Source organism: Gekko japonicus, unplaced genomic scaffold, assembly GCF_001447785.1.
Source record: "Gekko japonicus isolate JY-2015 unplaced genomic scaffold, Gekko_japonicus_V1.1 scaffold1230, whole genome shotgun sequence".
Classification (NCBI taxonomy): domain Eukaryota; kingdom Metazoa; phylum Chordata; class Lepidosauria; order Squamata; family Gekkonidae; genus Gekko; species Gekko japonicus.
Window position 1 is genome coordinate 117,638 of NW_015160249.1, and position 14,358 is coordinate 131,995.

A 14,358-nucleotide genomic window follows, 5' to 3' on the forward strand; every position below is an offset into this window, starting at 1 on the left:
ACCAACAGTGAATATAAAAACTTTTCTTGGTACAACTTCCTTTCCTTGTCAGGAGAATAAGCGGGAAGGGGAAGGTACCACAGCTGCTGCAAAATCCTGGGCAGGATGGAGAAGGGAGGCGCTCTCCCTTACAATTTGCAGAAACTGACAGACAGGGGGAAGCAACCGCAGAAGCGAAATGTATGAATCTTGTTTCTCAAATGCGGAAAACGATGATTAGATGGCTACCTTAAAAAATGTCTTCAGTGGGTGCACCACCATGTTTAGCGGCAGCTTCCCATCTGAGTCCGTGAAAGATTTCAGCCTTGAATAACCTCCAGAGGGAGGAGTGGGCAAAGGCATCCCCCCCCTTCCCCCCTCTCTAGCTCACAGCAGACTGCAACTGGACTGGAGAAACTCGAGCTGCAGTGTTAGAAGAGTCGAACAAAACAAATATACACACTGCAAGAACCTTATTTATGTTAGTGTTCTATATGTTCCATCTTATAAAGTGCATTGTGTATTATTCATAATATTCTAAAACAGGTATATATTCATTACATGCAATATCAACAATAATAATCAGCTTGTACAGTCTAATAGCTACCAGTCAATTTACATCCTTTTTACACAATCAACCCCAACGGGAGTTGCTAGAATTGTAAACCCGCTTATCCTTGCTTGAAAGTCTTCTAAAGGGGGAAGTTTCCTTTTGTGGTTACACTGAAGTTTAATATTGATGTTTGTTGCTGGTCCTACAAAAGGCCCATTAAGCAGCTGACAATCATAGACGGAGCGCTCCTGTCTTTCTCATGGCTGCCTTGATGGAACATATAGAACTTTAACTTATAAATAAGGTTTTTGCAGTTTATATATTTGTTGTTTGCATCTGGACTGCGACAGACTCATCACTGGCCTGGAATTCTAGCTCTCTCTTGTCCACATGGTCTGGAGGAAGAAGAAGAAGAAGAAGAAGAGATTGGATTTATACCCCGCCCTTCACTTGGAGTCTCAGAGCGGCTTACAAACTCCTTTCCTTTCCCCTCCCCACAACAGACACCCTGTGAGGTGGGTGGGGCTGAGAGAGCTCTGACACAAACTGCTCTTTTTCAAGGACAGCTGTGCCAGAGCTTGTGACTGACCCAAGGTCACATCAGCAGGTGCAAGTGGAGGAGTGGGGAATCAAACCCGGTTCTCCCAGATTAGAGTCCGCACACTTAACCACTACACCAAACTGGAGGGAAAACCAAAGGAGTACTTTCCCTTCCTAAGTCCTTCTCCCTGTGGCGTTTAGATATCAGTTATATGAGAAAAGGACCTGAGAAGATAAGAGGATCTGTCTCCTGTAATTTAAGAGCCTTACGGACCCTCCTTGTGTTTGTCACGCCCTCTGTGACCAGGGCTCGGAAGAATAGTAATTTGTGGGTGGAGAACTCTGGACTCCTTCCTGCCTTTATGGGAGCAGTGATGCCCTCTTGTCTTTGTGCGGGTTGGCTGATGCGCCCTTGACCACAACGAGAAGATCCAAGTGCAGAAACGTGTCCCCCACCCCGCCAAGGAAGAGTTTCCATGTTCCCTTGCTGAAACAGAGTGCTTCTCCTGGAACTTTCTACAGATCCTCCGGAGCACCTGTTGCCAGGTTTTGCTTCGGTGAGGAATTTTTGTCCTCCAAAGAAGGGGGAGGGGATCCTTGTTTCCCAAGAAGTGGGTGACGCAGTGACAGACAAAATTAAAAGTGAGGACCGGGCAGAAGGGGCCCAGATGCCTTTTTTTTAAAAACACCCACTTCCAGGAGGGAACGTACAGCCTAAAGTACAGAAGCCACATTATCAATCTGGAGAACAAATTCACTGCTGGGGTAAGTCCTATACGCACTTAACTGGGAGCAAATTCTGTTGAAATCCATGAGATTTCGGAGAAATTGCGCATCGGTCTGCAAGCCTGCAATATCCTAAACTGCCACCCTTGTTAACTGCCACTTGCAACAGAATTTTTTTTTTAAACTGTGACAACAAAAACACAACAGGCCCTTCATCCATTACCACCCGTTCTTCATCCATTCTTAATATTACATATTTAAACAAAATAACTGAAGCGGCTGCCAAGGAGTCTATATAAAATGATTCATTTCCGTTCTTGGGAATGACTGAATACTCTCCTCTTACTAGCAAATAAGAAGTGGGGGAGAGGTTACATGGTGGCAGTCATGAGCACCCCGAAGGCATTATACTGACTGCTGAATGTGTTTGCTTCACGTACGAACCCACTCATCAACGGCAAAAAAACAAAACAAAAAGACCCACAACTCCTAATAATGCCTAATATACTATACCCCTACTGTATGATTAACAACAGTGGGAACATCCTTATTGTTTCCCTTTGCTTGAACAGCACTGGACGATGCAGAAAACGACCAAGCTTTACTATAAGAGTACGTGTCGGGCTGCACAAGACAAGCACAGTGAGGTCCAAGACCACCTCAAATGTCTTAATGAACACTTGAAATGGCTCCTAAGAAGCCACTTCAACGCCACCAAGATCTGTACATGTGAAGTGCTTCTCTTCAAATGTCCCCCTTGATTTCGACCCAATTCAGTTGTTTATTATTATTATTATTATTATTATTATTATTATTATTATTATTATTATTATTATTATTATTATTATTTGTTAATTGCCCTTTCCCAGCTTATGCTGGGCTCTGGGCAGTGTACAAGACCCAAAGTCATAAAATACAAACCATTAAAATACAAACCATTAAAATTCATATATAACCTCGTAGAAATTACTGTATCCAGATCCTTTTTGCGTGATGCTTCATCAATCTGCAGTTAGGCCTGACAGTTACTGTGCAATTTTTTTTACAGTACTTGTTTTTTGAGATTGAGAAGACATGGGGGAAATTGCGGGGAGCTGCAGGTCAAAATGTGGCCGCTCAGCAAATAGTGTGAAATTGACCAATGCAAGCGGGGAAACAGAAGAGCGAAGGTGGCAGTGCCAGTTTAGTTGCTGTCCCAACGCTGCCCTCAACCAAAGGCCTGGCGGAACATCTCTGCCTTACAAGCCCTGTGGGGGCTGGGCTCTTTCAGCCCTTGTTGAGGACAGTTGGATCTCTCTCGGGGCAGGGACCACCAGGACGTTTTTACTGCCAGAGCGTAACGCTCTGCTGGGGGCATACTGAGAGAGGCGGTCCCGAAGGTATGCATTTGCCTCCACAGTTCCTCGGGTTTTTTTAAGGATTAAAAGAGGAGCTACTAACAAAGTATGAGATGGTTAGACAGTGTTATCGATGCAACGAACATGAAATTAAGCAAACTCCGGAGCACGACGGAAGACGGGAGGGCCTGGCGTGATGTGGTGCACGGGGTCACAAAGAATCGGACTCAACTGTGCGACTGAACAACAACACTAACGATTTCTCTAGTCAAGACTTCACAGGGTCCAACGCTCAACACTGCTGCAGCTGAACTTTGTACAAAAGGCTTAGGGGGCCCTTAAAAGAGAACTTTGTGCTCTATTCACTTTTAATCTACATAAAATATTTACTTCATCAGGCTTGGGCATAAACAAGTTTATACAAATTATCTTCAACTCCTGCTCGAAGCTTTCAAGGGACACTTAAGGTGCCAAGTTTCTTTTAAAAAATAAATATATATATATATTGCATTTCGTGGGCATTGTGAGCAAGAAACAAAGTCAATATCACAGCACCTGTCCCTAGACACGCTATCGCGAAAACCGAAGGCAAAGCACACAACTCCGAATTCTATTTGAGGTTACCATAGCAAGGATCAGTTCAGGTACACAAACACAGCAGCAATATATTGATAAGGAAACAACAGACTAATAAAGTGCCTTGCTTAAGGACAAAACCAGCAAGAAAATAATTCAAGCTTCATTTTGCAGGCTTCTCTTCTTGGTTCTTCTGCAGTTTAAAAAAAAAAATTCAAGTAACCCTTTTTTTTCAAAGGCAATGAAATGCCAGTAGTTTGCCTGCGGATATACTGGGGCTTACAGAAATGCTGGATTTGCAAGCAAAACGCTGAATAGTCTTCGGAAACCCCATCTGCCTTTGAATCACACAACTCATATTGAAGTGCAAACCTCAAGCAGTCAACGGAACACATCGATAGTAATCTTCTCAGAGAGGACGCAAATCAGTGCTGCATGAGCTCTACATTTCAAATGCCTTAAATGAGAGCAAAGTACAGAACAAGAGGAGCACAAAGTTAAAGCGCAAACCTTTGGACCACGTGTATATTTTTCAGTCCTTATGCATCTCTGTGAATCTGTCCAAGCAACAGCTCCACTGTGGCATGAAGTGGAAAAGCAGATAAACGTCTTGGAGGCACCTTCTCTGGATAACACTGTACACTAAGTCCAAGCTACCTTCTTGCCAATTTTCTATATATGGTATTGTAAAGGGTTTCCATCACTACAGGACTAATCTTTTGGCTGTTGCTGTCACCCACAGAATCCATAACTGGATCTCCTTGCTAAGTGAATCACCAGTTGAAAAGTATGGTGGAAAGTGCCGTCAAGTACCAGCCAACTTATGGTTGACCCCACAGGGTTTTTAAGGTAAGAGACGTTTGGAGGGGGTTTGCCATTGCCTGGCTCTGTATAGTGACCCTCGACTTCCTTGGTGGTCTCCCATCCAAGTACTAACCGGGACTGACACTGCTTAGCTTCCAAGATCTGACAAGATCAGGCTGGCCTGGGCTATTCAGGTCAGTGCCGTTATTTTACAATGTCTGAAAAATACTCTGTGGCTCTTTGGCAACTTACATGATGGATCAGTTTTGAAGAAGTTTAAAATGTACTTCTACTTGAAAATGAGAATGTGCACGTGTGTTCGAGATGTTTGCTTTGCAGTACCCATTAATGAAGACTTTTCAAAAGTTGGCACCGTTCTCACTTCTTGATAAGCCAGTTCATCTGCTAATGAGGAGGAGGTCATTGACACGCCTATAGTTCCAACAGATTCCCCCTGGGGCTTTAGAAAGTCATTATAGAGCTGCTCCACTTCCATCAATGGAAAACTTTCCCCATTATATTGAGCTGCCCTTTTTATGAAGAGGCAAAAGAAAGGTTTTTTTAAAAAAGAAAGAAAGCAAAATGGCTTTTTTTCTAACAGTACACAGCGCCTTATTAAAGCTGCAATTAATTCTTATATGTTCTTCAATGTCACAAAAAGGCACATACCTTGACATTTTATTAATACACAGATAAAACTTGTACCTAGTACATCTGTTAAATGGGAAGGGCTTGATTAATTTTTTTAAAATCCTTTAATCAATTGGCAGAGGTATAAGATCTAAGATCCACTCACTTATATATCCACGTTAGCAGCAATGCTTGTCTGTTAATGGGGTTCTCCTGTGTCACACACAATCATTTGCATGCTTCCCCAGGCCAAGTATATTGCTAGTGAACCAAGTCATAAAAAAAAAACCCTTACATGAAAAGGAACTGAAAGCTGAAACCGTCCTTTGTTTTAGCCCAGCCTCCTCTTCCTCTGATGTCAGCTTACAAACCAAACCGTAGGTAGTGTGTGTGGGGAGTCCCCCCTCATCCCTTTGGCACATTAAGCAACACACACCACATAATCTGTATCTGTGGAGAAAGTTCTAATTCAGCAAGAAAAGACATGCTGTGGAATTTTACTCCTGCGCTCGCTTCCCGTCGCTCAGACAAGTTGAAAAGCTTGTTGAACCACACAAAGGCAGGAAGGACAGCCTCGCGCTGAGACAAGGGAGCCACTTCCCCCAAGGAACTCCGGCGCTGTTATTTGCAGGCAACCTCTGCAAATGATTTATCTGCTTCCCTGCAGGAAAAGACCGACTTCTGCAGCCAGGTTGGCAACACGTGGAGAAAGCGAGAACGTGGTTTTAACCGAGCTCAAGGACGGTGGATCTTGTGTAGAAGGAAATGTTTACTGCTGTCCAAGGTGTGCCTAATTGAACTACGATGGTGTTAGAAGAAAAGTGCTCTTTGCTGACACTAGCAGGATGGTGGCTTCCAAAATCAATTCAGCTGTCAAGGTTTTGAAGAAAAGCTGAATGTGCACAAAAGCATCTGAAGTCCAGATGTATCTACAAGCCCTCTGAGGATTTTACTGTGGTTACAGCAACATACAAGGCGATGCAGCTTTACTAAAGGAAGCCCAAGTTGGAAAGATAAATTCCCCATAAAGATGGTAAGCTCCAACTGTTCCACTGAAGACTCCTTTAAGTACACTTTATATGGATGTATGTTCAGTATGGTATTTGTCCTCGGTTTACTGTCAAACTGTGTCGCCATATACATTTTTACCTGTGCTTTAAAAGTCCGAAACGAAACTACAACATACATGCTTAATTTAGCAATATCGGATCTACTTTTTGTGTTCACGTTACCCTTCAGAATCTATTATTTTACAACAAAGGACTGGCCCTTTGGCGACATACTCTGCAAGATTTCGGTCATGCTTTTTTACATAAACATGTATGGGAGCATTTTCTTCCTGACCAGTATAAGCTTCGACCGCTTTTTAGCTATCGTGTACCCGTTTCGTTCTAAAACTGTCCGGACAAAAAGAAATGCAAGGATAGTCTGTGTTGCAATTTGGGTCACCGTGATAGCAGGAAGCGTGCCGGGAAGCTTCTTTCAGTCGACCAACGCTCGGGTCAGCACAGAAGGAGTGAAACAAAACACATGCTTCGAAAACTTTTCTGACGAGACCTGGAAAACCTATCTTTCGAGGATTGTTATCTTCATTGAAACTGTAGGATTTTTCATCCCACTGATTCTGAATGTGACCTGCTCTACAATGGTTTTAAGGACTCTGAATAAGCCAGTTACGTTGCACCGGAATAAGTTAAGCAAGAAGAAGGTTCTCAGAATGATCTTTGTCCATTTGCTGATATTCTGTCTCTGTTTTGTGCCTTATAACATTACTCTGATACTGTATTCACTCATGAGAACGCAGACGTGGATTAACTGTTCGGTCATTACTGCCATCAGGACTATGTACCCAATCACGCTGTGCATTGCCATTTCAAACTGTTGCTTCGACCCCGTAATTTACTACTTCACGTCAGAAACTATTCAGAACTCAATAAAAATTAAGAACTGGTCCACTAGAAGACACGACAGATTATCTGATGGAAACGTTCCTGACACCTTCTTTCAACACAGACTCCAGACCTTAAAAGCAAATTTTTTTGACAATGAATCTACAATATGAATGAAGCTGGAACTGGGGTGAAAAAATATAAAAGCATTTCCTAAGGTATGGAAAAACTGTTTTGCTTAAAGATGTGTTATTGAGTATATCAAAATGTGTCCTATTAAACCATTGTAGTTAGAAATTAAGCAAAAAGACTTCATTTTTAAAATAATTCTTTGCGCGATATAGACTGTACAGTTAGAGAATGTTCCATTTTTAATCCTCGTGGGGGGGGGGCTGACCATCAAAAATGAACTCTTTTCTGGCCTAGTGTGTTAGAAAAATTACAGGTCACTCTGCTGTTTACACTGTACATTAAAGTAGAAGACAATTTCAATTACAGATGAAGATATCAATTCCTTTTCAGTCCAGCCTCTTCCTGGAAAAACTCTGGCCAAGTTGTCTGGTGTCAGTCACCGACCTAGTTGCACAGTGAAGAACCTACAAGGACCCGCGGGGTGGGGTGGGGAACCTCCCTTTCCCCCATAACTTCCTCCCCACACTAGTTCCTCTCTCTCCTCCTGACAGGCCCAAATCCTCAACTTTCCCTGCTTCCTTCATTCTTCAGCTACGTTGTTTACTTCATTTATACACTCGCCTTTCTCCCCAATGGGTACATTTTTACGTGGCTTAGATCATTCTCCTGTCGTCCATTTTTATTTTATTTTTAAAAATTTGTATTATTTCCTATCCCTTCAATCATAGGGTGGTAGGATTCCGAAAAAGAAAAACAGATCAATGAATAATTGAATATTAAAACCAGTGTTCCCTCTAAGCTGAGTTACTGTGAGCCAGCTCACAGTTTTTTAGCCTCCGGCTCACAGATTTATTTTGTCTTAGCTCAGGAAGGGATGGCTCCAGGGCGCACTAATTCACGCAGCAGCCAAATCGCTCGCTCACAACTGTAATGCCAGTAGCTCACAAAAGTAGAATTTTTGCTCACAGGACTCCACAGCTTAGATTACATTGATTACAACTATTTAAAAACGTGTGCAAAAGATCTGGCAAAAGCTTCCAACCAATCTATACCATTAGAAATCAACAATTTCAAGATGATATAATTACTAGAACACTGAACATCAGAATTAACAAAAGTTCCCAATGTCTCGGCGCCTGGCTTTAACAAACAAGAGACAATGGAACAATATCTGTGAGACAGTTTCTATTGCTCCAGAAGAGCGAGAACACTTTCTTCCCATCTAGGGAATGGCTTTAAGTCTTCCAATATACTCGACTGTTTAAAGCGAATTGCATCTTGCTGATAAAACTTAACGTCTATATTTAGGCAACTGTTGCAGATCTCCTGGAGGAATGCTCTTTTTAACTCCCTCCAGTTTTTCTTCATAACAACCCTGCAACATGGGTTAGGCTGAGAGTGTGTGACCGCCCCCAAGATACTCAGGAAACTTCCAAGGCAGAGAGGTGATTTGTACCTGGGTCTCCCAGAGCCAAATCTGAAACCCTTAACTACTTATTTATTTATTTGATTTTTACCCCGCCCTCCCCACCCTCACTGACTTTTGTGAGTTGGATGCTGCTGAATAGTAGCAAGCAACTAGGTTTGGTTGAGTTGTGCAAGTCAGGTGGTGGCAAGTTGCCCAGTGGTTGCTGCCAGGCTTGGCCTCAATGAGTCCTCCCTCAAATGTCAAAACAGCCCTGCTTCCTTCTTTGGCCTTTTAGTGACAGAAACCAAGGACTGAAGGTTGGCAAAACTGTTGTGGTTGCCTAGTAACAGCCACTGAGAGCATTGCTTTCTTAAAGCTACAGGTGCTGCTTCTGTCATTTTGGAGGTTTAATATCCCCTTTTTTAGACTGTACATTTTCCTGCAAGTCTAAATTTTCTCAGGTTTATAGAAAGATCTGTCTTTTCTGTCTGTGGCCCCCATCTCTTGATTTAAGTATCCACAGATGATGCCATTTTGAGAATTAAATGAACTGATGCATATTCCATTATTGAGCCATCTTACTTCCATAAAGGCTTAGCGTGTGTGTGTGTGTGTGTGTGTGCATGTGTACACACACACATACATACAGTCTCTTATTAAATAAAGCTTTTACTACCAACAGAGGAAAATAATTAAGTTGGCAAGAAATGCCAAAAAACCATAATACTAGTTCCAGTATTAACACAATTTTTGAGATGTAAAACCTAGATAGCCCTACTATTAGTCAATCAATGTTTATTAATCTGTTTTAAAGTTTCTTTGGGAACTGTGCTGTCTCAAACCAAACAAAGTTAAACACCCTTTTATTTCCCACAGAAACCCAACAAAATCTAAATGTGCTTACATGGGTCTATATATAACAAGCGTTATGTTCTATTAGAGAATCTCACTATCCCTTTCATCCTACATTAGATCTACAGTTTATTCTTCTTTGCCCGCTAGCCGGGAGGTTCTCACACCCACTCTAAGTAAGCAGATGACTCCTTTCAACTGGACCTTGGTCTACACCAGCCTCTCTTTGTAGCGTTCCTTCCCCCTTCTGCTCTACATATAGAAGCAGATCCAATGGATGTATTCTCCTATCCATCTGAGGAAGTGACTGCTTGCGCATGGAAAGTTTTTGGAATAAACTTGTTAGTCTTTATGGCACTACTATATACCCCTGCAACATTCCTTTTCCAGACACTTTATGAACAGTGGACACACTGGAGGAGTGATGGGGGGAAGGAAGTAGTAATAAAATCATTGGTGGTTGATCCCGATCTCTAAATCTTACTTCTTGTAGAGACCAACAGTGGTGACGTGACCACTAAGTCGCCCGAGGCCACTGCCTAGGGCATCAGAAGGTGAGTGTGTGCCGGGAGCACCTCAAGGTAGGGATGCCAGCCTCCAGGTGGGACCTGGGGATCCCCCGGAATTACAGCTCATCTCCAGACTACAGAGATCAGTTTTCCTGGAGAAAAATCGAGGCTCTGGAGGACAGACTTTGTGGCATTGTGTCCCACCGAGGTCCCTGTCCTCCCCAGGCTCCACCCCCAAATCTCCAGGAGTTTTTCAACCTGGAGCTGGAAACCCTACCTCAAGGCAGCTGCACTGTGCTTAGAAATATATGCTGAGATGTATTCGGAAGGCATTTAATTTTTACGCAGTGGGTAGAAGACACGAATAATTGTCTCACAAACTCTTTTTTTTTCTGCATTAGGCAAATGTTATACGATTAATGATGCGCAATGGCACTTGAATTTTTACGCAGTGGGTAGAAGACACGAGTAATTGTCTCACAAACTCTTCTTTTTTTTTGCATTAGGCAAATGTCATACGATTAATGATGCGCAATGGCACTCGGAGAACATAAATGGAGTGCTTTTAAAATACAGTGAAGTGAAATACAGAAATACAAGTACTTCGACAGAAATGTAGTAACAACCAGGGCGATTAATACCATAACTAGATCCGTAAGATGCTCTCGGCTGGTCCTGCATTGGGCAGGGGGGTTTGGACTAGATGGTCTGTATGGCCCCTTCCAACTCTATGATTCTATGATACACTGAGTAACTTCAGAGGCAGGGCTAACCTACGTGTACCTCCAAGGATACCTTCCCCGTGAATCAACTCAGATTTTTTAAAAGAACAGAGACGTTTTAAATCAACAGCAGAAAAGTATTAATTGTTTCTAACTGTGCTTTTATGGTTTTTAATTCTTTGCACACTGATTAAATATCTGATTTTTAAAAAAAATTATACTTGCATTCTGCTCTTAAGTGAGCCTTCCATCCAAAGGACTACACTTGTATAAACTGCAGCACTGTTGAAGCTCAGGTATTCCTACACCAGTTGACTGGGCCCAAATAAATGAAATGTAAAACCAGTCACACCTCTCAAAACTAAAGAAAATTGCCCTTTGGGCCTGCAAAGGAAATTTTAAAAAATATTTACTTAGTGATGCAAGCACAGTGTCTATAATATGTCGCTTCTGTAGGACCATAACTTATTTCATTTGACAGATTTCTCCTTAGTGGAGGGTAACTTAATAAAGCAACAGGTTGCAAACCCAATTATGGCTGGTAAATCAGTACCAAGCAGTTTGCCTTCCCAACCAACATTACCTCCACTTTGCCTGAATAAATTATGTCTTTTCCCTTCGTTTCTGCTACATGTAATACAGTACAGACTGCAATTTATTTTGAAAGAGGGAGAGAAAACACCCATACTCATTACGGTAACATACCCCTTTCCTCCCCACCCCTTTATCCAAAGATTTTGAGAATTACATTAACGGTCACATCCTATTGCAGCCACAGGGCTTGATCCGAGAAGTCTCTTCCAATAAGTGAGGACTCTTTAGCTAACTGAGTAGACTCTTAGCATAGAGGAGATGGGTCCTTGGACCTAACCATTTTTAAATTTCAACTGAGGATGATTTACTGTTCGCAGCTGATGGGCCAGAATCTCTTAACCGCTGCTAATTCCATCCTCCCTAATTATAAGACAGGTGTAATTATGAAGATGAGGCTTCACTAGCAGAACCAGTCTTCCCCAAACCAGAAGGTTGCAGAAGTCCTAGATAAGAAAACACTGGTCATACTTTCCTCAAATCCTTTCTGTAACAGTCTTCCTCTTTAAATGTACCATAACAGTTCCTCACACACACCAAGGTTCTCGATTGTAGCTTGTTCGCCAGGCAGCTTAAAATACGAAAGCTGTGTAACTTCATGGCAGTGTTCCCTCTAAGCTGAGTTAGTGTGAGCTAGGCTCACAGTTTTTTAGCCTCCGGCTCACACATTTTTGTCTTAGGAAGGGATGGCTCCAGAGCAAACTAATTTATGCAGCAGCCAAATGGCTCACTCACAACTTTAATGCCAGTAGCTCAGAAAGTAGAATTTTTGCTCACAAGACTCCACAACTTACAGGGAACATTGCTCCATGGGTAAACCTGAGCAAACCAGTTTCGCTCGTTATGAGGCAGAAATAAAGAGATTTCATTGTTAACCTTCCCTGTCCATGGAATATAACAGGAAAGAATAAAATGGGGTTAAACTACATGAGGGATACCACGCAGTGACCTGAGTATACTGACTCTCATCTGCCAGGTGAGATGACTGGTTTTTGATTTTTACCTGGTGAGAAAGCCTGACATGAGCAGTGAGATGAGTCGCTAGAAGAAGAAAGATCAACTTTTATGGAAATGTGTAATGCTGGATGATGATAAAACCACACAAAAGGCATTGTCTGGGGTGGGGTTTTTTTTGTTTGTGGTTTTATTTCCCAGATGGCAGAAAGAAGTCTACATTCTGCCCTCCTCAGCAGAACTATTTTTGCAAGCAAAGTCTGATGTATCAGCTGTCCTCATATCTCTTAGAGGAAATGGGCTCCTACAATCCATTAGGGGGATGGGGCTTTTTTTTTTGTCTCAATAGGCTTAAATTTACCGGAAGCACAGAATAATAACCACCTTGCAATTAGATTCCAGACTCTAAGCTAAAGCTCCAGCATTCACTACAATGACAAACACTTACTGAAGACACACGCCATATCACACAATTAAGGCTCCTAAATATACTGAAGTCTTTAAGTTCCATATACAGGCATGCGATTTTGACCTCTATTTCTCTGCAGAGGCTGACACACTTGTCTTCATTTTATTTTTTTTAAAAGACCATAATTAGATTTCAAATCAGCGAAGTTTCACGATTATTTCAGAGATTTAAACTAAGAACAAACAATAATCTATTAAAAAGATAAGTTCCCATCACTTTCACCAAACTCAGGTACTGGTTGTGCAACCATCAGTGGTGCTTCTGCGTGCGCAGAACCCATGCCACTGTTTACACTTGAATCAGGGCAACACACAGAATGAGTCAGTGTGATTACTTCCCACATGAGCACCACCACTCCCTAGGGAGCGGCACTGATGCGAGAAGTAACCATGTCATCAACCCGGCCCATACGGTTCCCTCAAGCAACACGGGAATGGAGACGACACAAAAACACAAAAAACAACAAGAGGAGCAGCATGAAAGATGCTCCGGCGGCTCAGGGGGAACCCTCCAGGTGCACTAAGCCGGTTTCCCCCCCAGATTCATTCTTTACAAGACACAAGGCGAGAGATACAGGAAGCCCCTTGAGTCTGCACACGCTATGAATTGAGGAGGAGGCTGGATCTGAGATCAGGTTTAGAACAATCTTCCTGCCTCCGTAGGTTTGTTTTGAGATCAGGTTTAGAACAATCTTCCTGCCTTCGGAGGTTTGTTTCATGAATCAAGGACTGCCTTGATTCATGGCCCACCAACTTAGGAGAGATACCATATCATCTGCAGGCTCCAGACTTTCTGGACCCAAGTTACCTCTTTTGCCAGGCATTGCCACCAAGCAGCTAGAAAGACTGTTGATTCTATTCTAGTGGTTTCAGAATCAGTCCCTCCCTTCAGACCAAAGTCCCACATGTCCCATAACGCAGTCTAAAGCTAAAACGAAAGGCTTGGGACCACGGTCTTCTCCTGTACTTTCCTGCCCAAGAATTAAGATCACAGGGAAGGAGGTGTGCCTGGCTTCCTCACTTTCGATCTTTAGGGCATGCTCCCTCTAAGCTGTGGGGGTCTTGTGAGCAACAAATTCTACCTTGTGAGCTACTGGCATTCAAGTTGTGAGCGAGCGACTTGGCTGCTGCATAAATCAAGTTTGCTCTGGAGCCATCCCTTCCTGAGCGAAGGCCGAAACCTGTGAGCTGGAGGCTAAAAATCTGTGAGCTAGCTCACACTAACGCAGCTTAGAGGGAACACTGGGCAGGGGGCAGTTAAAGACGATTTTATGCAGTACTGCATTTGTTAAAGTTTGACAGCCGTCCCAAACGGTCATTTTAAAATTTAGCTTTATGCTTTTAATGTATTGTATTTGATGTGTTTAATCTACGTGTATAAGCCACCTTGAGGTCCACAAGGAAGAAAGGCAGCTAACACATGTCTTAATAAATAAATGGGGTTGAGAGCAGGTAAGGCATCCAGGAAAAACTAGAATTTTCCTACCACCACAGCTCAATTACTTTACCCAGGTAATTCAACTTAGAGAGAGAAGGAGGTACTTTTCTCCCTTTCTCACAATACAAGAACTCATGGGCACTCCATGAAATTGCTGAGCGGTCGGGTTAGAACGGATAAAAGGAAGTACTTCTTCAGCCAAAGAGTGATTCACACATGGAATTCACTGCCACAGGAGGTGGTGGCGGCT

General features: G+C 42.6%; 2 protein-coding genes across 2 annotated transcripts in view; one reads left to right on the forward strand and one right to left on the reverse strand.

Annotated features, from left to right (window-relative positions):
- RB1 (retinoblastoma 1) overlaps window positions 1–14,358 on the reverse strand; it is a 71,125-nt gene that overhangs the window by 25,788 nt on the left and 30,979 nt on the right. The window lies entirely within an intron of this gene.
- Window positions 5,859–14,358, forward strand: part of LPAR6 (lysophosphatidic acid receptor 6) — a 9,107-nt gene continuing 607 nt past the window's right edge. The window contains exon 1 of the mRNA XM_015414134.1: window positions 5,859–7,252. Coding sequence (XP_015269620.1) covers window positions 6,176–7,207 — 1,032 coding nt within the window. The 5' untranslated portion in view covers window positions 5,859–6,175 and the 3' untranslated portion in view covers window positions 7,208–7,252. The remainder of the gene's footprint in view (window positions 7,253–14,358) is intronic.